Raw genomic sequence first — 24403 nt, 5'->3', positions numbered from 1 at the left:
TTAGTCTTTTTATGAGGCACTCTATTTAGCACATAACAAGCTGATAGTATAGCTTCACCCCAAAGATTTGAATGTGCACAAGACTCAATGAGCATGGCATTTGTTAACTCAACCAACGTTCTATTTTTTCTTTCCGCTACGCCATTAGATGATGGAGAATATGGTGGAGTAGTTTCATGAATTATTCCCAAAGACTTAACGAAAGAATTGAATTCATTGAAATCATATTCTCGGCCTCTATCACTTCTAATTCTTTTTATTTTCTTACCGAATTGATTTTCAACCTCATGGTGATAATTTTTAAAATTCTCAAAGACGTCGCTTTTATTTTTCATCAAATAAACATATGTGTATTTGGAGAAATCATCAATAAAAGTGACGAAATAACGATTTCCTCCACGAGTTAAAATTCCCCCCAGTTCACAAACATCAGTGTGAATTAATTCTAACAATTCGGTTTGTCTTACTACACTGGGATGAGGCTTCTTTGTAATTTTAGCTTTACTACAAGCTTCACATTTTTCAAAATCTTTTTTAATCATAGGGATTAATCCTAAACTACTCATGATTCCCACATAACGGCTATTGATGTGACATAAGCGAGCATGCCAAAAATTTGTAGAAGAGAGCATATAAACAGAAGAAGATACTTTATTCATCTCAACATTTAATTTAAACATCCCATCACATGCATAACCCTTACCCACAAAAATGCCCTTTCTCGTAATTACATATTGATCAGATTCCATGATCTGTTTGAAGCCAGCTTTGTTGAGAAGATAACTAGACATTAAGTTCTTCCTCATAGAAGGAGTATGAAGCACATCTTTCAAAGTCAATACCCTTCCTGAAGTGAACTTCAACTCAACCTCTCCCATTCCAAGCACTTGGGTGGTATGTGAATCACCAAGCAAAATAGTTCTAGGTTCCTCAAAAGGAGTATACTCCTTGAACCAATTTTTCTCATAACAAACGTGGCGATTTGCACCAGAATCAGCCCACCACCCATCAACACTTTCAACCATGTTAATGTCACTAATCATAGCCACAAATGGCTCTTCGGTTACATTAGCCTGCGGAGCAGCCTCTCGTTTCCGAAATTTGCAAAATCGAGCAATATGCCCACTCTTGCCACAAACATAACATGATCTCGGATTTTGTTGATTGTGTTGATGTGCTTGGTTATTATGACCAAAAAATTTCTTGGGAGGTCCACCATTAGTTTTCTTAAAAAACTTATTTTTTGGCTTCAGATATGTATTTTTGTGAGTGGATGCAACATTATTTGATGAAATTAAGTTTACCTTTGTTGCGATGGGTTGTGAAATGCTCTCAACTACTGGCTGCATTAGTGCATCTTGGCCTCTTGCTTCTTCCTTCATTCGGATTCGCATTATCAGTGTCTCGAGAGAAGTTTCCGTTTGTTTGTGGCGCATAGTTTTTTGAAATTCTCGCCATGAAGGTGGAAGTTTATCAACTATGCCACAAACAATAAGATTATCTCCTATTTTGATTTCCTCTGACCGAAGCTCTCCAACGATCATTATAAAATCTTGAGCTTGGTCTACCACTGATTTGTTCTCCACCATTTGAAACCGAAAAAATCTGCTAGCTGCATATTTTTTCGCACCTGCCTCCTCTGTGTCATATTTACTCTGCAACGCTTTCCATATTTTCTTTGCAGTGGTGTAAGTTCTATCATAATAATCATAGAAATTATCATTTAGGCAGTTAAGAAGATAATACCGACACTTGAATGTATCATTATTGTAACTCTCCACTTTCTCTCTGTGGATAGCATACTCTTCCTCATTCATGTTTGTATCATCCACTTTATTGGGATTCTTCTCCGTAAGAACGTAGGAAACCTTGAGCTGACTTAGGTAGAAAAGGACTTTGCCCTTCCATCTCTTGAAGTGGGTACCATTAAACCGAAATGGCTTGTTGAGATCTCCAACGCTGACATCCGCTTGTTTTTCAACTATCGCCATTGAATCTCCTTAAAATTGTTGGTGATAATACAATTATAGTTGAAAAAACAAGGAAATAAAACTCAGGCTGAGGCGCGGATATCTCGCTCTCTTTAAGAAGATTCAAGCCCACTGCAGCAAGTAATTTTCACTGGTCCAGCAGTAATCTCTCGACTTGTCCCCTCCAGGATACAATAGCCCGACAACGTCGTATGACTCAAACGAACTCTGGACAAGTTGTTGAGTCCAAAGCTTCACCACAAGAACACCTTCCTTCAAATAGCAAAACTCTCTTTGTGTGTGTATATGTGTGTATGGAGAAAAATCTGTTCCTCACAGCAAGGCTTTAGCACCTATTTATAGGACTAAACGATTCAATTCTTAATTAATAAGAATTAGTGGGGCAATTAAGATTATACGTTACTAATTTAAATGTGGCAATAACTCCAAGATTTATGGCAATATTAATCCTACGATTATATGTAATGGCTGCCAAACATATTGTATGGAGGAGCTATCCAAATGCCACAAATAATTAATTTAATATTAAAATGCCCACACACTAACAAAATGTTTTGATAGCTCATTTAATAATCCGACTCGAAGTGCTCTTGCCGAAAATAGTTTATATTAATAATTCCCCTAATGTGTGTTTCCGCCTTACATCGACCCCCTTATGGTATGATTTTTCAATGAATTTTTTATTACGTGGAATATTCCTCTAATGCTTATTATACCCTGCACACACGACATCTCTTTATGGTACTTTTTAAAGACATAAATTATCCTGAGGTGAACTTTACACGAAATCTTTATTCTTCTTAAATAACACTTTCACAATTTTTTATTATTACCATGACCACTCCTGAGGGGAATTTTTGAGTTTAAAAAGTACAATAAAAGAAATGTCACGTCTGCAAGGGTAGACTCCATATTTTTTGGGACATTCCATGGAATAAAAAAGATTTCGTAAAAAATCACACAATAAGGGGGTCGTGTAAGACAAAACAAACATCAAGGGGATTTTGGTAATCACCGATAAGTAGGGGTGTTTTCTGTAATTTAGCCTAAGTTCAGGAGAATTTTCATAATTTATCTTATTAACAATGATTATTGTTCTTTTACGTCTTACGTTTGCTTATACCCTTATAATATTTTAAATAATTTTAATGTCAGTTTGATAATATAGTTAAATATTAATTTCTAATATATTTAATATGTGTTTTTTTATAGTTCAGCTACCACACATGAAAAAAAATTGAGATAAAGGTTTGAGATTGAATAGAATTGTTTTTTTTTATACTAAATAATAGATCATTGAAAAAAAAAATTGTTGCAAAATCAGAATTTGTGATTAATATTAATTAGTATACAATTAGTATTATAATTAACATTCTTTGAATTAATATTAGTATTAATACTAGAAATAGGATTCAAATTGTAATTAGGATTAATATAATATTAGGATTATGATTAATATTAGTATTAGAATTATAATTAAGATTATGATTATGCTTAGTACAATAATTAGTGACACGCATTAGTAGACACGGCCACGGGCCGGTTCCGGGCCGGTTCAAACCGGTTCACGGTTCACATTTTCCGGAACCGGAACCGGCCCGTAGTATGGGCAGTTCAGCGGGTCGGGTCGGCCCGCCGGTTTGGGCCGGTTCCGGGCCTATCGGGGCCGGTTCCGGGTCGGCCCGGAAATTTTGATTTTTTTTTTTTTTTTTTGATGAAATATTTTATGAATAAGTAAATTAAAAGAAATACTTTTAAATAGAAAAAAAGGAAAAGGAAGTAAATGAAAAGACTTGAACTTAATTTTAAATTCAAAATTTTAAAGATTTCGAATTTTAAATGATTTTTTGAAATATTTTATGAATAAGTAAATTAAAAGAAGTGATTTTAAATAGAAAAAAGGAAAAGGAAATAAATAAAAAGACTTGAACTTAATTTTAAATTCAAAACTTTAAAGATTTTGAATTTTAAATGATTTTTTGAAATATTTTTTGAAAAATTGGGGGGGGAAAAAATTCAAAAAAAAAATAAATAACGGCCGGTTCACTAGCCGTTATTTGCTTTTTTTTTTGAATTTTTTTGAATTTTTTTTATTTTTTTTAAATCCGGGTGAACCGCCGGGCTGGCCCGACGGTTCACGGTTCACCAATTCTCAGAACCGGGCCCGTCCCGGGTAGGACGGGCCGGTTCACGGGTCCGGGCCGGTTCACTCGGTCAACGGGCCGGTTTGGGCCGGTTCCGGGCCCAAAGCCGGCTCGTGGCCGTGTCTACGCATTAGTATTAGGATTACGATTAGCATTAGGATTGGGATTAGAATTATAATTAAGTTAGAATTAGAATTAATATTAACATTAGAATTATGATTAGTGTTAGGAATAGAATTATGATTATGATTAGGATTAAAACTATGATTAGTCTTATGAATAGGATTGGAAATACGATAAGGATTTGGATAATTAAAGAAAAATATATTATATTGCAGGAGTTACGTATACGAAGAAGGGGAGCTACCAATAGTACACGACGGTCCATGCAAAGACATATACACTAGTGAAGGAAGATTCATACGCGAGATGGGCTTGGAATTAAGATTGCAACCACCACAAAGAGTTCAAAGTCGAGATGATGGTGGAGTATAAAAAGGGATGAACTTTGTTTGGTTTTTGAATTAAAGTTTGAAACACTACATTATATGCTTTTAAGTTTTTATGTATTTTTTTAATTTATGTTTTGTGCTACCTTGATATTTAATCCTTATAATTGGTTTTAATATTTTTGATATAAGTGTTTTTTTTTTTTTACAGCTGCTGAATACAGGTTGAATTTGTTAATTGAAAAAATAAATAAACCAGAATTTAAATGTATAAAAAAAAAAAAAACTTGCGACTAAAATACAAAATAGTCGCAAACAGAAACTGTAGTAAATAGCGACGAATAAATAAAACAAATCGTCGCAAATAACTCGTAGGTCTTGCGACGAAAAAGGCTATTAGTCGCAAATATTTTCGAAAACGTAGCGACGAAATCGTCGCAAAACGTCGCTTAATCTAGCGACGAACATATAATTTGTCGCAAAAGGTTGCGACTTATTATTTGTTCGTCGCAACTGGGAAGCGACGAAAGTATAGGATCCGTCGCGAACATTAAAAAAACATTTTTTTTCAGAAAATACGAATGTTGCGACGATTTATAAAATTCGTCGCCAAACTTTGCGTCGTAAATGACTTTTCGTCGCAGACCTTGCGACGGGGCGTTTGGCGACGTTTTCTATAGGATTTGGCGACGAAAAAAATTCGTCGCTAACAGTAAAAAATCGTCGCCAAGTAGACATTTTCGTCGCCAAATTTCGTCGCCAGTCGACCATTTTGGCCTAGTATAATTACAATCATAATTATCATTAGCATAATAATTAGCATATCTAGATTAGCATTAGCATCAAAATTAGTATTAGCATTAATATTAACAATATAAATATATTAATATTAGTAATAGTATTAATAATAGTATTAGTATTAATATTAGTATTAGTAATAGTAGTAGTATTGATATTAGTATTAGTATTAGTATTAGTATTAGTATTAGTATTAGTATTAGTATTAGTATTAGTATTAGTATTAGTATTAGTATTAGTATTAGTATTAGTATTAGTATTAGTATTAGTATTAGTATTAGTATTAGTATTAGTATTAGTACAAATATTAGTATTAACATAAGTATAAGTATCCGTATCAATATTAGTATCGGTATTATTAGTATAAGTATCAGTATCAGTATCAGTACGACAATATGTATTAGTATCATTTCCAGTATTAGTATCATTATTAATATTGGTATCGGTATCAGTATAAGTATCAGTATCAGTATCGGTATCAATATGAGTATATATATATATATATATATATATATATATATATATATATATATATATATATATATATATATATATATATATATATATATATATCATTCGCATTAGATCATTAGCATTAAAATTAGTTTTAGTATTTATATTAGTATTAGTAATTAGTAATAGTATTAGTATCAATAATAGTAGGGTAAATTACAAACACCCCATGAGGTATGGTCAAATTACAAAAACACCCCTCTTGTTTGAATAATTACAACCACCCCCCTCAACTCATCAAATTTAGTGGAATCTTCGAGATTATATGGAATATTATCACTTTTGTACGCGTTTTATCCCATTCAAACTCTACATTATGAAGCAAGATGATCATAATATGTGATTTTTAGCTTGTATATATCAGTTTGTGGTGCATCGAAAACTGTATTTTTTACACAAAAAGAGTACAAACTAGATCACATTTCACGGAATCTAGATGATTATGTTGAATTTAGCACCATAGAGGTGGAAGTCTAAGAAAAAATCATAGTTGAGGGGGGTAGATGTAATTATCCAAACAAGAGGGGGATTTTTGTAATTTGACCATACCTCAGGGGGTGTTTGTAATTTACCCATAATAGTATTAATATTACTATTAGTAATAGTATCAGTATTAGTATTAATATTAGTATTAATGTCAGATAAGTATCCGTATCAGTATTAGTATCGATATCAGTACCAGTATCAATATAAGTATCAATATCGGTATCAGTATCAGTATCAGTATATGTATCAGTATCGGTATCAGTTTCAGTATCAATATAGTATGAGTATCAATATTAGTATCATTTTCAGTATCAGTATCAAGTATCAATGTCAATATTAGTATCAATATTATTAGTATAATATTAGTATTAGTATTAGTATTTTTATCAACATCAACAATATTAGCATTAGTATTAGTATGAGTATCAGTATTAGTAATAGTATTAGTATTAAAATTAATATTATTGTGAGTATCAATATGACTATCAACATTAGTATCAGTATTAACATCAGTATCAGTATCAGTGTCAGTATCAGTATCAGTATTTGTGTCAATATCAGTATCAGTATCAGTATCAATATTTGTATCAATATCAGTAAGTATTAGTATTAGTATCAATATTAGCATTAGTATTAGTATGAGTATTAGTATTAGTATTAGTATTAGTATTAGTATTAGTATTAGTATTAGTATTAGTATTAGTATTAGTATTAGTATTAGTATTAGTATTAGTATTAGTATTAGTATTAGTATTAGTATTAGTATTAGTATTAGTATTAGTGTTAGTATTAGTATTAGTATTAGTATTAGTATTAGTATTAGTATTAGTATTAACATTTGTATTAGAATTAGTATCAGTATTAGTATTAATATTAGTATCAATATTGATTTCAGTATTGATATTATTATTGGTATTGGCGTATACATCTTATCTCTTTTGCAATATTTATAAGTTGTGTTTTTGTTTGAGTAATGTGCATCACTAATTGAATGTTGCTAGCAATAAACTTGCAGGTTATTTGAATATCTATTGTGTTACCTTTATGCTACTGTGTTTGTTGTTAAGTTAGTTATTTTGCAGAGGATTCACATGGTGTAGTAGATTGCATTCAATGAAATAGAGTTATACCATATATTTTAAATTATTTCACTTAATCTTCATATCGTGTTTTGCGCCATTCGCGTATTTTTCTTTGTAATATTTAATTGAATTTCATATATTATAACTCTGAATTAAGAGATAATTTTTGTTTTCCTTCCATTTTGTTTTACTTGAATTAGTGTTGTTATAAAGAGATAATCGTTTAATATTATTATTTTTCTCATTTTGAAACTGATATCCGTGCAACGCACGGGTGAAGTACTAGTTTTACTAATAGCCGCGACCTTTGTTTTAATCTTCCAAATAGTATTGAATCAAACTTAACGATTTACAAATTTAAAAAAAAATAGAAATTTGAAAGTTGAGAGAATTTTGAAATACAGTTAAACCTCTATAAATTAATACAGTTGGGACCATCAAAATTTCATTAATTTAGCGAAATATTAACTTATCGATAAATTAATAATTATTAATTTATACATTAATTAATAAATTATTAATTTATGAAATTACTTTTATTATTATTTTCAGTAAATACATTTTTTTTAAAATTACGTGTATACTATTTATTGTACCATTAGTTCAATGCATTATAGAGTTCGTTTCATGAACGGAAGCTCTTAAAGCAGTAATGGTATAGAATAATTTTATGTTGACTTACCGAGAAAACTATACCGCAAGTTTTAACCATGTTAAGAAAAGTGAGGGACAAGATTGATGGTAATGTGAACTTCAACAAGAAACAAGCAACAATTAAAATTATACTGTATTAAGTTTTCATAGATCTATAAAATATGTACTATACAATGTAATTTAAGAATTATTTTTATACATTATTAATTTATATATTATATGGGGCTTCTTAAATTTTTCGAATGAATATTATTTTATAAATTTAGCGAATTATTAATTTAGCACGTTGTCCTCGAGTCGGACCGAAAAAAATTATTATTTAAACGAGGTTATTAATTTATCGAAGTTCTACTTATTGTATTGAGAGGTTTTGTGGATTTATCGAGATTCTACTTAGTGGTAGAAATCCATTTGCAAACATAAAGCGTATTAAGTAGAGTACTCCACCCTTGACCCGACCCATATAGGCAGGCATTATTAGCAGTGCAAGTAGACAAGGCAGTAGTAATACCAAAAGGCGAAAAGGAATGTTGAGAACATTTTCAAAAAGCTTATTTAGCAGCAGCCACCGTCTCTTCAACTTGAAACCCTCCCCAAACCCTAGAATTAGAAGAAGAAATATCATATCACACATGACAACTGCTGCTGCTGCCATTAACATTAAGCGAGTCGGCACTCACAATGGAAGTTTCCACTGCGACGAAGCCTTAGGCTGCTTCATGATTCGTCTTACCCAAAAGTTTTCGGATGCTCACATCGTCCGTACGCGTGACCCCCAGGTCACCATCATAACCATTTTCTTACTCTTAGCACTAATTAATGAAGAAATTTGTCTACTTTTTTTTTTTTTTTTTGAAGTTTTTTTGGGATGCAGGTTATGTGTTTGATGAAATGTTTTCTTATTAAATGTATTAGGTATTGGAAAGTCTTGATGCTGTTCTTGATGTTGGTGGTGTTTATGATCCCATTAAAGACCGTTATGACCACCATCAAAAGGGTTTTAAAGAGGTTTTAGGTCACGGGTTTAATACTAAGCTCAGTAGTGCTGGTCTTGTTTACAAGGTGCTATATATAATCTTCAATCCTCCTATCCTAACATATTCATTTAATTTCTTTCATGTTCATGGCTCAATTTTTGTTTTTGAAGCTGATTACTTTCAATGTTTTGCAATATTATTTTGAATTCTTGATTTATACTTGGTTATCTTTAGCATTTTGGCAAGGAAATAATTGCAAAGGAGCTTCAAGTTGATGAAGACCACCCTGATGTGTTTCGCTTGTTTCTAGCAGTTTACAAGAGCTTCATGGAGGTTATTTTACCTCTTACATCTGCAAGATTTTGTTTCTTCAAAAAATTTCTATTTCTCCACAACTTGGTATCAATTTTTTATCTCAATCTGTTATTTAGATTATGCTGCATTTTTATTGAGTTTAAGGTATTACCTAAGCCTGCCAGATCATCACAACCTTACAGCTCACATTATGTATGGTCTTGCTAAGGGAAAATAACCTTTTGTTTGATTCTTCATTGCGACGTTTGAGAAACGTGGTTACAAGTTTACCTAAAAAAATTTTTGCTGTACCGTAGGACAAAGTAAAATATATGCATAGAACAAATGCTACGGCCTAAGTCCCTGGTTCTCATATTGATTTAACAATTGTCAATTGTGTTTTGTTATCAATATTTACCAAAGGTATGTATATTTCCTTGTATATAGTAATTCATTAGTTTTCTAGGCTAAACTACGGAGTGTGAATTTGTTTCAATGCAATCTTATGAATCATGACTTGCATTCGATAATTGTCTGTAAACCAACTAGCGCATAGAAGAAACAATTAATTCACTTCAAACTAGATTATTTATCTTATAAGCCGAGTTAGAAAAATGTGTTAATTCAATTGAATAATTAATTCAACCAATTACACTAATTAAATCCTTTATCTTAATGTCCAACTTATGTATGACTGTTTATGTCCATGACAAAGCTTGAAGTGCTTACCACATTTGTAACTTATGAATAACAACTATTGTAATTGAATGATCCAATTTATCAATCCACTCAGAATTGAATCCTTAATTCCAAAAATCTAACTTGTTATCCAATTGAAGTTGTCATAATTCTAAACATTTATCATATTCACCCTACCTTGCCAAGGATTTGAGAGTTATATACTATTAAACATAGGAGATTCCGTTGTTTTTGTAAATGAGTTTGGGATCATCTGTTAAGTGGAAGTATACCATGAGATCTGCACAAGGTATCAATGTTCCTCAAGTCAAAGGGGGCTAGAGTTATGCACTTTTCGCTATATGGAAATTGGTCAACCTACTCAAATTTGCACATCTTAAGATTTTCATGCATCATCTAAAAATTGATCTTCAGTACATTATTCAGTGTTGGTTAGGAGGATTGTCTCGCCCCTGGTTATCTCTTAAAGACCTCAATTCACCTTGCTATGCAAAATATATTTCGATCCAGTTTTCTGGTATTAAACTATTGCTAAATTTTACATCACCATTTAAAGTTCTAAATTTTACCTCCTTTTTTTAAAATTTTATACGATAACAGGCGATTGATGCAATTGATAACGGGATAAATCAGTATGATACAGAGCAGCCACCAAGATACGTGAATAACACACACTTATCTTCAAGAGTGGGAAAACTGAATTTAGACTGGACAAATCCTGATCAGTCTTCTGAAAAGGAAAATGAAGCCTTTGAACGAGCAATGGCTCTGGCTGGCAGTGAGTTTTTGGATGTAAGTCTTTTAAAATTAATTGCATTCTGTGTGTTTTTTCTCATTTGCATACTTTTTTAATATCTCTGAAAATGTAAATGAATGGAGATTGGAAATGACTTGTGTTTCATTAATATATCTTTTCAGTGTCTCCGCAACCTAGCCCGTTCATGGCTACCAGCTCGAGCAATTGTGATTAAATGTCTTGAAGCAAGATTTGATGTTGATCCTTCTGGAGAAATTATGGTCTTAAATTACTTTTGTCCTGTGAGTATCTGAAATTTATTATTATATTTCTCTCTTCTTTTAACCTGTTTAGGATTTATCTTTCAGAACGAGTAAGCTGTTGTTTTATTTAAAATGGGACCCATGCTCATTTACATTACCAGTTTCTTAACGATGCTCAATGTCTACTCAATTTGGAGTTGAATAAAAAATTATTTGAATTGTTTCTGTTGGCCCATTGGGAAATACAATTATAATCAAGTTATCGTGGCATTTAGTCTTATTTAAACTAACAAATAGGAATTACATTCTATTTCGGCCTTATTGTTAATTTTATTGACATTGTCTTGTTTTATATTCAACAGTGGAAGCTTCATTTGTTTGAGCTCGAAGAAGAGATGAAGATCAGTCCACCTATTAAATATGTGCTTTATCAGGTAGTTATTTCACGTGTTCACTATATTTTTAGATTAACCATGTCTGTTTCTTATATCTTCTCATGTATTTTTTTTTCGTTTATCACACACTGCCAGCTAAACGTTCCTCTCCATTATCGGATTTTTTTTTCTCCTGATTTATTTAGAGAACCATTTTAGTGATTTGAGTAGATATAGTAGGTGGTTCTTCAATTTGGCAAGTGGTTCATTCTGTTGATTGTGTTAGCACAATGGGGTTGTTATTTGTTGCTTTAATATATCCGGATATAAATATTTTCTCTGAATTAATTAATTAAATATTTTGTATAGGATGATCGAAGCAAAAGTTGGAGAGTGCAGGCAGTAGCGGTAGCACCGGATAGATTTGAGAATAGAAAGGGGCTACCTAGTCAGTGGCGTGGTTTGAGAGACGAAGAACTGTCTAAGGAGTCTGGAATTGATGGCTGCGTATTTGTTCATATGAGTGGGTTTATTGGTGGAAATCACACTTACGAGGGTGCACTCGCAATGGCTAAAGCTGCCCTTAGGCTCTGATTACTAGAAACAATTAATTATTCGGACTTTATTTGTTTACACATTGTTTTTTTTCTTTTTCGTTTCAATGCAAGTTAACTACAAACTTCACTTTCTCCGTATATTTTTGTCTGGATCGCTTACAGGATTTTAGTGAGGCTGGTTTTGATTCGCTACATTGGGAGAAAAGAAGGGAACACCATCATGAAAATATTATTTTCTAAATTAACAACAGTTATGCATTAACTTAACTTGGCATTTCTTTCCTTTTCCCTTTACCTGTTCAACTGGTTTACCGAATTTTCTAATGCATCTTGATTCCTTTTAATTGGAGTCGTCTGTATAAGAAAGTTATGATGAAAAAAATACTTTTTCCGCTTTACTCTTATTTGATTCGTGTAATCTTAATTTTTAATTATTACATTACAATTTTTTTATTTTTTTACCATCATCATAACTAGAAACTAAAAATTATTTTTGGCACAATGAATCTTAAGATTACGGTTTTGGCACAACGCACCCTAAGATACCGTGGTATGTTGACGTAGTAATACGGTGTTAATGTTGATTTAAGAATACCTGGAGGTTATGGATGACCATCGTCTCTTACACCATTATCATACCATAATACCTATCAATGATCCCATATGGTCACGAAACTCATGACCTTTAAGAGGTCTTTCTAGTGTCATGACCTTTGAGAGGTCTTTCTAATGTTATATATAGAGCACCATGTAATGTGTTTAGTACAAAAGAAGAACAACAGAATAATATACTTTTTTCCCTCTATATTTCTATCTCAGTTCCCCTTCCCAGGCTTTGTTTTCTCTTTATTAGTTTCTCAATAGACAAATTTTTTTTGATACCGTGGAATATTTCTTCAAAAATGTAGTTTGCAACAATTTTAGTGCGTAAAAAGGAAAATGTATTATTGACAAAAATGTCAACTTGAAGTTATATATTTGTTGCAAATGAATCCAAGAGCAATTTTCCAAGAGGGGCACATTGAAGATTGTGATTGCATCGTGACTCCCCTAAATGGGTGAATTGTGATAATTGTACACTTACAGTTAACCAATTATATTTTATACATATAAGAGGGGGATATAGGTTGGTTCGAATAATTCAACCCCCAAAAGTAGGTAAACGTCTAACTAACGTTTACTAAGCGCTAGTAGCAGTATTCTCTCATCCTATTAATTATATCATTCGGTTAAAGGATTCGCTTAAAGACGATGTTGGGGGACGCCTCAACACCAATATCCATTACTATAATTTGAGAATATTTACTAGTTATGGTGGCATAAATAAAATACATATTTAGATGAGAAAATCATTGATGATTATATGGTAGCTAGCAAGACCATTTTAAATCGAACCATTATGTGCCAATAAAGAGTTGATTGCAAATAAATCATGGTTAGCTTGTTTAAGTGAATAGAGAGACATTTGAGACCATTAATTCTCAATTTTGTTGTTATACCAATATATTATCTTAAAGAATTGAAAATTATTTTTCAATAAATATTGGTATACCAAATTGAATTGTTAATATTTGAATTTGAAAATAAAGTGAACAAGTAGTCATCAATACTCCCTCCACACTGTGAAACCCAAAAGCGCGCGTTTTGCCCATGTAGGACATTTGTATTGAAATAAATAATGAGCTCAAGCACATAAAGTATTATGAACACTTTATTGATGCAGTATAGAAAATTCTCTATACAAAAAAAAAAAATGCATGGTACATGAAAAGATATGGATCTCTAGAAGAGATCGTATCGACAAAGGCTACAATCCCCATTTATGTTAATATAATTTTCTAAGAAGAATCCGGTACCGAAAAACGAAATAGTGAGCTCTTGATTGAAAGATTGTAAAGAAATATAGGGAGTACTAAAGAAATTATCGAATAACTATATGTACAATTATTTTCGGCAAGTTCAAACAATGTACCACATAGCACGGCAACAACATTTACAGGCGCATTGGACTCCTCCTCTCGAGGGTTCAATCAAAGTAAATTTTGATGTGGCAATTCCTAATGGGGAGAATTATTATTCGATCTCTATGGTTGCCAGCGATTGGAGAGGAAAATATTGTTGGTGAGCTGTTCACAAATTTCCAGGACATCCTAAAGCGATCGAATGTGAGGCACACGCGGTGCTTGAGGCGATCTCGACGGCTAGATTAAGAGGTTGAAGATCAGTAATTGTGGAGGGAGACTGTCTACATGTTCTCAATGACCTTAAAGCAGGAACTTCTCCATCCTCGACTCATGGAACTTATATCAAGGAGGTTTTTTCTATTGTTGAATTCTTTGAGTCGTGTAATTTTTCCTTTGTTAAGCGAACAAGTAATCAACCGGTGCACATCCTTGCTACTGGTTTTGGTACATATTATAACGATGGTTATGTCTTTCCTGATGGTTTGGCTTGAAGCCTAATAATATCCCCTTTTATTTCAAAAAAAAAAAAAACAAACAAACAAACTAAAAACTAAAAGTTATTTTTGGCACAATGCACCTAAGATACCCGGGTAACTATACGGTGTTAATGTTGACAGTGTTAAGAATACTTGGAGGTTATGGATGACCACCGTCATTTCCACCATTATCACACCATAATACCTATTGATGATCCCATATGGTCTTGTAATTCATGACCTTTGAGAGGTCTTTCTAATGCTATATATAGAGCACCATGTAACTTATTTTGTACATTACATGAGAACATGCTTTACCGTGATCCAGTGCTCCACTCTTTGACTATCTTTGCTAACCATATGTACAATAAAGTAGATATACGGTCAAGTACAAAGCATTGCATACATGAGACTTCCTATTGCCGATGCGTAAGGGTTTGATTTATCTTCTCTATCTCATAAAATATCGTGAGACATTGATCCGTATATAGAGAAATTCCACTTGATGGTGCTCGAATTTCACACCCTCAAGAGCTTCTCCGAAACCCTACTTTGAGCATTGCCGGAGAATCCACCACTAGCCGGATCGGACAGCATGGCTGGATGTATAAAGGATAAAATAAAGTTTGTAGATAAAAAAGTAAATAAATATATTATTGATGTCTTAAAAACGTAACCCTAATGAGGGTTTTTACATGTGTTTATATAGGTGAGTTAATATTCTAGATATTTTCCTATTATCAAGAGGCGTGTAATCAGCCAAGTATCTCTAAATTACACGTTTTCTTCTTAACTTATCCGATTTTATCTCATTTCCTTGTATAAGATATCTTCTTTCCTTCTTCTTCGAGTCTTCCCATGCAGTTCGCGCCTTATCATATGAGCTAAGGCCTAATTTGGACCACCAATTCGTACAAACTCCTCCGGCCCAGCTCGTGTTTCCTCCTCTAGCCTACTTCCTTGGGCCCAGCCCAAGCTTGCCAAAATGAGCCCCATCAATCCTTATATAGAGAAATTCCACGTCCGAAAGGTAAATGAACCTTTCTTGGAATCTTGCATTCTAAAGCAAACGAGGATTGTACCGTATAACTTGCTTGACTTTTTGTGATTAAACCATCATCAAAACTTCTTAAAACGTATGAATAAAATGCAAAAGCTATTTACGCATGCTTTTCGTTTCTGCACCATCTTGTCGGCTATTGTGGATCTCATGTTTCGCATTTCTGAGAATATGACTGAGATGCAAAAGTGAACAACAAATTCCGCTAGGGTTTGCAGATCTTTGGAGATATTTTTTTACAAAAATTGAATTTCTTGTGTAAGAGATTACGAGTTTTGGAGAGTATTGTTATTCAAGAAATTATCTCCCATGGGCCCTGTCTCTATTAGTGACAATTTGTGTGGGAAAAAGTTTTGGTCTGATTTTGATATACATATATCATTTTCCCTATTTATTTGAGGGTATTTTTGCCATAAAATTTCAATGGACTTATACAAATTATGACTTATGACTTGGATTTACACATAGAATCTAATATTTAGAGGGACCTATAGCAAATTGCCCCATAATTTAATGAGAATTGTTGATTTAATTTTCAAATCTTGAGGAAGTAAGTGCATTGTCGCCCGGTGTGATTAGTATCTTAAGATACATTATATATATCCTACATAAGATACGATATAGATAACTTGGTAAGGCGAAGGTCATGTCATCAATAAACTAAGGTCTGAAAACTGAAGCAAATCAGAGTAATTCGTTATTCGAGAAGGCGCCATTTCGGATTTTTGTTCCACAAGAAATCGTAAGCTACACAACAATTAAAGAAGAAAAAAAAAAAGAATAAAAAGGTATAATATTAAGCTTGTCTTTGTTGTTTACTTGTTACTTCTACTGGTATGGACATGGTTGACCAGGTTTCTTCTTCACCTCTCTCTCTCTAGAAAAGCCTTTCTTAACTACTCAAGATGCCATGGTGGTGGGTTGGCAGCCATCGTGTACACACACTAAGACGTCTCTATAGTCCCTGGAGATGGTGAATGAATCGTATACTTTTCCGTCACTACTCTTTTTGTATTCGAAAGCAAGGGATGAGTGGTTATGTGACGTCAGCTTCACAAATCCCCAATCATAATCTTTGTACAAACTCCAACTCGTATTAACCGTACTAAACTCCGACAAGTGAGACCCTCCTCCTCCCACCACCACATGTATTGTACCGTCCACAGTGCCCGAGTAATGAGACTTTTCCGAGTTCACACACTTATTCTGCACACACAATTAGTTAGTCATAGGATTATATATATATATACATAAATATATAACATACATACATGCTTGTTCAAATGCAAATTTATTTGTTACCTGATAGATTGGGCAACTCCTTTCATAGTTGTGGACATGACCATAGAATGCAATGTCAACCTTATACTTCTGCCACAGCTTCTGCAAGCTCTCTCTTCCCATTGGCTCTTCAAATGAACCTTCTAAACCATAATACTTGTCTGAAGAATAACCGAGTACCCTATGTGCAGAAAATATGAGCCACGGTTGTTTTCGTCTATCTACTGATGCAAAGCACTCTTCGATAAACTTGTACTGCTCAGATCCTTCTCTCCAATCATGTTCGCTATCTGCTATGCAGAACCGGAACATCCCATAATCTGTTGAGTACCTGAAATTAAAATTGACGGATGAATATTTTTTACTGTATACATTTTCGACTATAATATAATGCTTAGGACACAGTTACCAAAACTTGGCTCGATTCTCGGCAGGAACATAGAACATGGTCTCAGCCACGACACCACACTCTCCACCAGAATCCGGGGTATCATAAAAGGATCCTGACCCTGGCCAATCACGCTCGTGATTTCCACTGTTACAAAAAACACAAACACCGACCGTGTGGGTATTGCTGAAATTATATATATATATATATATCTGAATTCGAACGTGATTTTGACCCTTTATTATTCTGATTTTGGCAAAATGCAAAACACAAAAAATGTAGTACTTTGAGATATGTTTCTAATCCAACTTGAACCAGCTAAATTGAATGTCGAGTGACAAAGTTATGCATGAATGAGTTACATTTTGAATTTTAAACAACTCCAAACATTAAAGTTGTGGTGGGCATTGTTCATTGAATCATGCATATCTTTCTCCCCCGACATCCAATCCTGGAGATTCAAGTTGGATTCGAAAACTAACTCAAAGAACCACAAGTCCGAGTTTCAAGTTTTGCCAAATTCAGACTAAAAAATGGTCAAAATCACGTTTGAAGTCGAAACGGTAAATTTAAAACTGAAACGACATTTATCGTACTCCATAATATAAACAAAATGATACACATCGTATAAATTAGAATCAAAACCTGGCAACCATATAAGGTACGGTGGATGCAATAGGTTCGACCTGAGCGGTGAATTGGTCCCACTGAGAGATATAGCCATTTGCATAAGTGATATCCCCTATATGGAAAACTATATCAATGTTTTTGAGATCTTTTATGAGTTGGTCTGTCGTATTCAACGACCCTGGCTGATAATTGCTATACTCATTTGAACCATCACGCTCAGCCTGAACAAATTCACAGTAATATGCGCTTATTTATTATTTTAAAATAAATTCAAGTACAAAGAGAAACGCAAAATCGTTAAATTAGATAACGCAGAGTATAGTTTGATCAAGCAACAAATATTTGCGACTTCTTTTTTATGCATAGTTATCTGAAAGAAACATCAGCATATGCTAAGGAATATAATTAATTACACGTCAACCAGCTTAAGGAACCTTAATAAGATTGCTGTATGGAAAAGTTTCGAATAATGTTATGTGCAAGTAAATTGATATTTATTTTGGTCGACACAAAAGCAAAAACTTTTAGTCCTCTGCAATCTCACCTATTCTGTTAATACACAGAGTAAATTATTCCTAGTTAGGATTATTGTGTGTACATTTTAAATAAGTGATAAGAAAAAAAATCACATGTTTATATTTCTGTGATATCTATAAAACCGTGAATGACTCAAAAGTTTCTTAAATTTTAAACTATTAAATATCGAAAAGGGAGTGTATAATAGAACTTTTCATTGTTATTTAACGGTTATTTCAAGTGTCTTTTCTATTCCCTACTCTTCAATTTCTCTATCATAAGTACTCATAACTCCTTTGAATGCTTTGACGTCTCAAGTCTAATTATTTTTATATTTCCAATTATATCTCGTAAGCAGATATAGAAAACTCATACGAGAAACTATAACGGTTGAAGTCTAATACTAAATTAAAAAAATGAAAAAAGTTAAAACAGGGCCTAGATGAAAACTATTAACATTTCAACATTAATTTATCATGTGACTTTACACTATTTTTATTGAATTCTCATGGCATGTTTTATTTTATTCAGGCTTATACCATTAGGATGAAATATCTGAAAAACACTTTCAAATAATTCTGTAGTTACTCATGTTGAAGCATTTTGAAAATGCTTTTATCTTAATCATTCAAGTATTTGATTAAACTTTCTTTATTTATAAAAACACTTTCAAATAATTCTGTTATTAAATAATATAAAATAATTTCAAAAAATCATTCAAATCTAACCTTGCCCATGTCTCCAAATATTATGACTCGTTGCAATGAATCTTGTCCTGGATACGGCGATGATCTGAACGAATATGTCTTGCTCCACACGTAGGAGCCATTAGATAACAAGTGCCCCATCTTGTAAGTGTATCTGGTGACAAAAAGTTACAAAGTTTCAGACAAGAAATGAAATATATATAAATATATATATATATATATATATATATATATATATATATATATATATATATATATATATATATGGTTGAATTAACAGAACTTACACAATATTTGGCCATAAATTTTTAAGGAAACTCGTATGTATGAAACCAGGATCACGCCACCCAACTGTACGCGCAGGTGATCCTATTTATTAATTAGCCAGAAACCCGTTGTCAGATATAATCATTACATATTCAATTTAAAATAATCAATTTCGTAAGAAAAACATTCAACACTCAAAGAAAACAAATAACTTATTTGCATTAATTAATTATAAGGTGAAAGATGAGAAGCCGATATATATATATATATATATATATATATATATATATATATATATATATATATATATATATATATATATATATATATATATATATATATATATACCACACATGCTGTTTCTGTGAAATGTTAATGTCCCGGCTGGTGATCTCATCTTGCTGTGAATCTCCGAACTCCACTCGATCAAAGGAACCGCTTCGTCTATGTTATAACCACTTGTCCATGTTACTGTCATCTGCAAAGTACAATTCCATTTAATTTGAAAAGTTGTTAACGAACAGCCATAAAAATCGAGGACTTACTTCATTCCAGGACTTCCCTTGAGCTAGGCGAGGATAAAGTGGTGCTTTAGGATTCACAAAAGATATAGAATTCGATACTGCCATCAGTTTTGGCTGCAAAACGAAGCACACCGAAACATCAGAGCTCGAGGTTGTTAGATTTCAAAGAAACAAACCAATCGATCAATCATTAATGGGGAGCAAGAAGATATACATTTGATAATCCGCCTCCAAACAAGGCAAAGGAGAAATCTGCTCGCTGATTGATCAACTGGAACTTAACTGAAGCTTTCCCACTATTTGCATATTCGCTATTCGAGAAATTTGCAAATTGGTACTGAAACACAAATTATAATAATGATGAGCAAATATACGATATAATGTAATTAATGGTTTCACATTCGGGACACAGACCTTGATCGGGGCAGTGCAAATGTGTGGGGATTGTTCTTTGGGGTTTTCCATGTAACAAACTGATCCACTGAAATCAATCCAACATTCGTTTATTCGTTAAATTTTGACTATTATTATTATAATTATGATTATGTGAAAGAAACAATAGAATATAATAGAACACAGAATAAAAAAGAGGGATAGAGAGAGTTTTGATCACTTGAATTTAGCAGGAGAAAAAACGCCGATCCATTCATCGTTTGAGGGCTCGTCGTTTTCAAACTCTACAACAACCCATTCAGTATCCTCACCCTGTCATCAACATACCCACAATCAATCAAATCTCACTACTTACAAATACTGATTTTTAGATGTATTTCATTCAAACATAAACTTACTTATACCATTTCAAATACTAGATCACAGGATATCCCAAACATCAATTAAACCCCAATTTCTTTTCTTTCTTTTTTTTATTGTGACATACATACGAGATAGTAAATTAGAAAGACGGAATAATAAATTAAAAGAGAAAAAAGAAAAAATAAAAAAATAAAAGGAAACGTACTTGGAGTCCAAGAAGAAGAGGGGAAGCTTTAATGGAAGCAGAGTCTTTGAGAGAAACAATGGTATTATGTATAGCAATCTTTGACAAAGGCTGCTCCTCTGATACAGAATGAGCTAATAATAAAGAAACTAGATTCAAAATCAATAATAGCAGCAGCAGCAGAGTATAAACAAACACACTCTTCATTCTGCTCTCCGATATTCTAATTGTTTTCCCCCAAAACGAAAAGAAATGTGATAATTGAGCCTGGGATTAACAAAAAACGGAGGGTGAAGATAGATACATAGATAGATACAAAGCCCTTTTCAGCCAATGTAAATAGTGCTGCAGCCAGCAAAGCAAAGCAGGATCTTTCTCAACAAATATTCATTCATTGGTTAAAGATACCAGAAATGTTCGGGAGAAGACTTTGTTGACTCGCGATACACTTCTATCTAACTTCAAATTGCCAATGCTAAATCAGGTAAATCCAATTTATTTGTCACCAATATTATCTACTCAAAATTACCCATAACGTTAATTATTATTATTATTAATAATAATAATAATAATAATAATAATAATAATAATAATAATAACTAGATATTATTTAAAAAGTGAAAAAAATATAATCAAATTAGTACATAATAAAAAAATATCGTACATAGTAAAATTTAATAATATAGTATTATTCATATTATATATATATATAACACTAGTTTTTTAAATATTGCATATTAAGATTTATAATACAAATATATAGATTAAGATTTAATAAATCGAATTTTCTTTATCTTGTAAGATTTGAGATATATTGATGAAAAATAGGAGATTGATAATTGTTGAAAATTATAGTAAAAAGATTTGTAGAAAAATATATTAAAAATAAATAATTACAGAAACATCATTAGAGTTTTTTAGGGTTGCCCAGCATTTCTTTCTTTTATATATAAGATATAAGATAATGAGATGGGAGAAAAATTGGTGAGAGAAATAAGTTAGTAGGTATTATTGTAAGTTTGAAAAGTGGAAAAAATATGAATAGTGTATTTCTATTGGAAAAATTGTGAAAAAAAATAGAAATTTTGAAAGTGAAAATTCGTAAACAAACATAATCCCAGTTTTATGTATATTAAAAAAGTTGGAAAGTGGTTTGAAAACAAAACAAACGTTCCAAAGACGCTCTAAATTTTTGATTTTTACAATAATAAATGTATAAAATCAAGAATAAGTAATTGGCTGGATATTCGTTATTTGAAATTTATAAAATCAGGAATCCAAGTTATTAGATAAATATAGATGCATCTACTTCGATTAGAAAAAAAAATAATAAAAATTAAGTAAAAGTTAAAGTTATTAGACATAAATAACATCAAACTATTAATTATTTGATAAAATAAATCCAACGTATCATTTCTCTCTTTCATATATAACTTCTTTTTCTCCCTCTCCTTTCTCTTGCACGTATTTCGTTCCATCCACTCTCCTCTCCCCTCTCTCACTTATCTCTCTCTCTCTCTCTCTCTCTCTCTCTCTCTCTCTCTCTCTCTCTCTCTCCCCACGTCTCTATATCTCTCTCTATCACCCTATTTATTTGTTATTTATTGCGACCTGTTATAATTCATAGTTCTCTTTTTTAATTATTTTGCTTTAGCATAATAAAAAAAAATTGAAACCCACATTTACGTCACAACCCGGTTTAATATGAATATTTACTTATTACATTCTTTTAGGATTTCACCACAAACATTTATTTGTATATTTTTACGATATTATTTTTTAATATTCACCAAAATTTATTTTATATTCTTCAAACGTGTAATTTTGCAACATGCAAGTTGCGTCGACGAGTTACAAACTGCAACAAGGTGAAAAAAACAAAAGAAAGGATAAACAAATATTGTTAATCTTTGTCCCGAAAATCAATTGGCACTCAACGGAGCTTAATTTAAACTTTTTTCCTCCAATAATAAAGCGTACGTTGTTTATCTTTGTCGCATGTGTCAGGAAAATTTTGTACACTTCCTGCATAGACTTACGGAAGTGTTGAGCTGGAATCTCTTTCCTCATAAATGGAAGTATGAATTTGGCAAATGCAGTCCTCCGAACGCTTGCAATGTGGTCAGGGCCGGCCTTGAGCATTTGCCACACAAGCAATTGCTTTCAGCCCCCACCTCTTAAGGTTGCACACCCCCCTCCCCCCCCCAAAAAAATATAGTATGCATATATGTGTGTATTTTGTATATTAGCCTTGTGTATTTTAGCAATTTAAAATAGACTTTATGTAAATCATGAATGTATAAGTTGGGCTACATACTAGCGTTTTTATTCAATTTAATTGTGCTTTATGTCTATTTTCAATTGGGGTTTAAATTAATTGCACAATTTCTTTTTATCAAATTAAAACGTTTTTTCATCAGTGCTCTTTGTGCATCCATTATCATACAAGATTGAAAAATGCCATCGGCAGATCACTATTAACTATTTTAATATCTATTATTATAAAAAAAAAAAAGAGAAAAAATAATTCGTCTTTTTTGTAGTATCCTCTGACGATTAAACAATATATATTCAAGTGATATCTTTTATTGTAGATTTATGCATTTTTAATCTTCATGTAACTAAATATTTATTTTTGTTTGTTTTACTAAGTTAAATAATGTTGGATCATAAAACAACCTTTTATTTAAAGCTCGCTTAGGGCCCCGTATATCCCACGACCGGCCTTGAATGTGGTGTTCATTAAGGTCATATTTTTTCAATAAGCGAACCACGAAAACGACGGTTGAGCAATATTTCGGGGTTGGAGCTGCTTGTTCTATATTTTGTCCTGTTGGTGCAGGCTCATTTAACATTGTCTTTTACTTTTTGGATGATATTGAATAGTCATCTGATGATTTGTTCTTTTTTTTTTTCTTTTCTTTTTTGAAGTGGTTGTTGACAATTCAAGAAAAAAAAGAAAAACCATTATTATGAACATCAAGTACCAAAGAAAATTGTAATTGCACAAATAAACAACCAATAAAATGCAGCACTATTTTAATACAAATATAAAGCACCAACATGTAGCATGGAAACAACTAACATGAATTGGCAAAAGAACTTGTTTACAAATTAATAGTAAGATAACTAAAAAGAAACAAGCATTTTACCATTACAATTACAAATAGATGTTACATGCAAATTGAGTTTGAAACCAAAACACCAAAATACAAACAACAAACACGAATATGGAATTATAAACTGCACCAAACAACAAACTAAGAAAATGCAAACGACAAATACGAAACAAGAAACTGCAAACAATTAATGTAAGAAAATGCAAATACTAACAGCAAGTACACTGAAAAAAACAAACAACGAGATGCCAAAAAAACATAAAAACTGCAAACTACACATGTCAAACAAGCATTTGCAACACAAGAAACTTAGAAAAAATCTCCAAACATAAAATAATCCAAGATGAAAACAACTTAGTGCAAACAACGTTTTTGCCGTTCTGCAGTGTAGTAAATAAACAACATATATTTGCCATTTTTGGTAGTTTTAATTCATTTTCTATAGTTATTGTTTAACAATTGACATGCTGCATTTTGAAATTTAACAAAAATAATATTCCAGCCTTCTAAAATA

The 24403-nt window shown here is 32.1% G+C and overlaps 2 protein-coding genes across 2 annotated transcripts; one reads left to right on the top strand and one right to left on the bottom strand.

Moving 5' to 3' along the window:
• Nucleotides 1-8538: 8538 nt before the first annotated feature.
• On the top strand, nucleotides 8539-12284 carry LOC105954331 (Metal-dependent protein hydrolase). Its single transcript, XM_012978002.2, has 7 exons — nucleotides 8539-8896; nucleotides 9033-9179; nucleotides 9329-9427; nucleotides 10688-10879; nucleotides 11006-11125; nucleotides 11449-11520; nucleotides 11830-12284. The coding sequence occupies exons 1-7, from the start codon at nucleotides 8645-8647 to the stop codon at nucleotides 12052-12054; spliced, it is 1107 nt and encodes a 368-aa protein (XP_012833456.2). The 5' UTR covers nucleotides 8539-8644; the 3' UTR covers nucleotides 12055-12284.
• Nucleotides 12285-16150: 3866 nt separating this feature from the next.
• On the bottom strand, nucleotides 16151-21247 carry LOC105954330 (putative inactive purple acid phosphatase 27). Its single transcript, XM_088819756.1, has 12 exons — nucleotides 20792-21247; nucleotides 20444-20535; nucleotides 20245-20311; nucleotides 20045-20167; nucleotides 19852-19944; nucleotides 19655-19784; nucleotides 19327-19408; nucleotides 19061-19193; nucleotides 17832-18037; nucleotides 17208-17333; nucleotides 16820-17129; nucleotides 16151-16723 (listed from the first exon to the last, which is right to left on the bottom strand). Exons 1-12 carry the CDS (start codon nucleotides 20975-20977, stop codon nucleotides 16418-16420), a joined length of 1854 nt encoding a protein of 617 aa, XP_088675882.1. The 5' UTR covers nucleotides 20978-21247; the 3' UTR covers nucleotides 16151-16417.
• Between the last annotated feature and the right edge of the window lie 3156 nt (nucleotides 21248-24403).

Source organism: Erythranthe guttata, chromosome 1 (genome assembly GCF_056151865.1).
Source record: "Erythranthe guttata isolate IM_541 chromosome 1, IM_541, whole genome shotgun sequence".
NCBI classification, from domain to species: domain Eukaryota; kingdom Viridiplantae; phylum Streptophyta; class Magnoliopsida; order Lamiales; family Phrymaceae; genus Erythranthe; species Erythranthe guttata.
The sequence above is the reverse complement of the archived record's forward strand: the minus strand, read 5'-3'. Positions and strand labels throughout refer to the sequence as shown.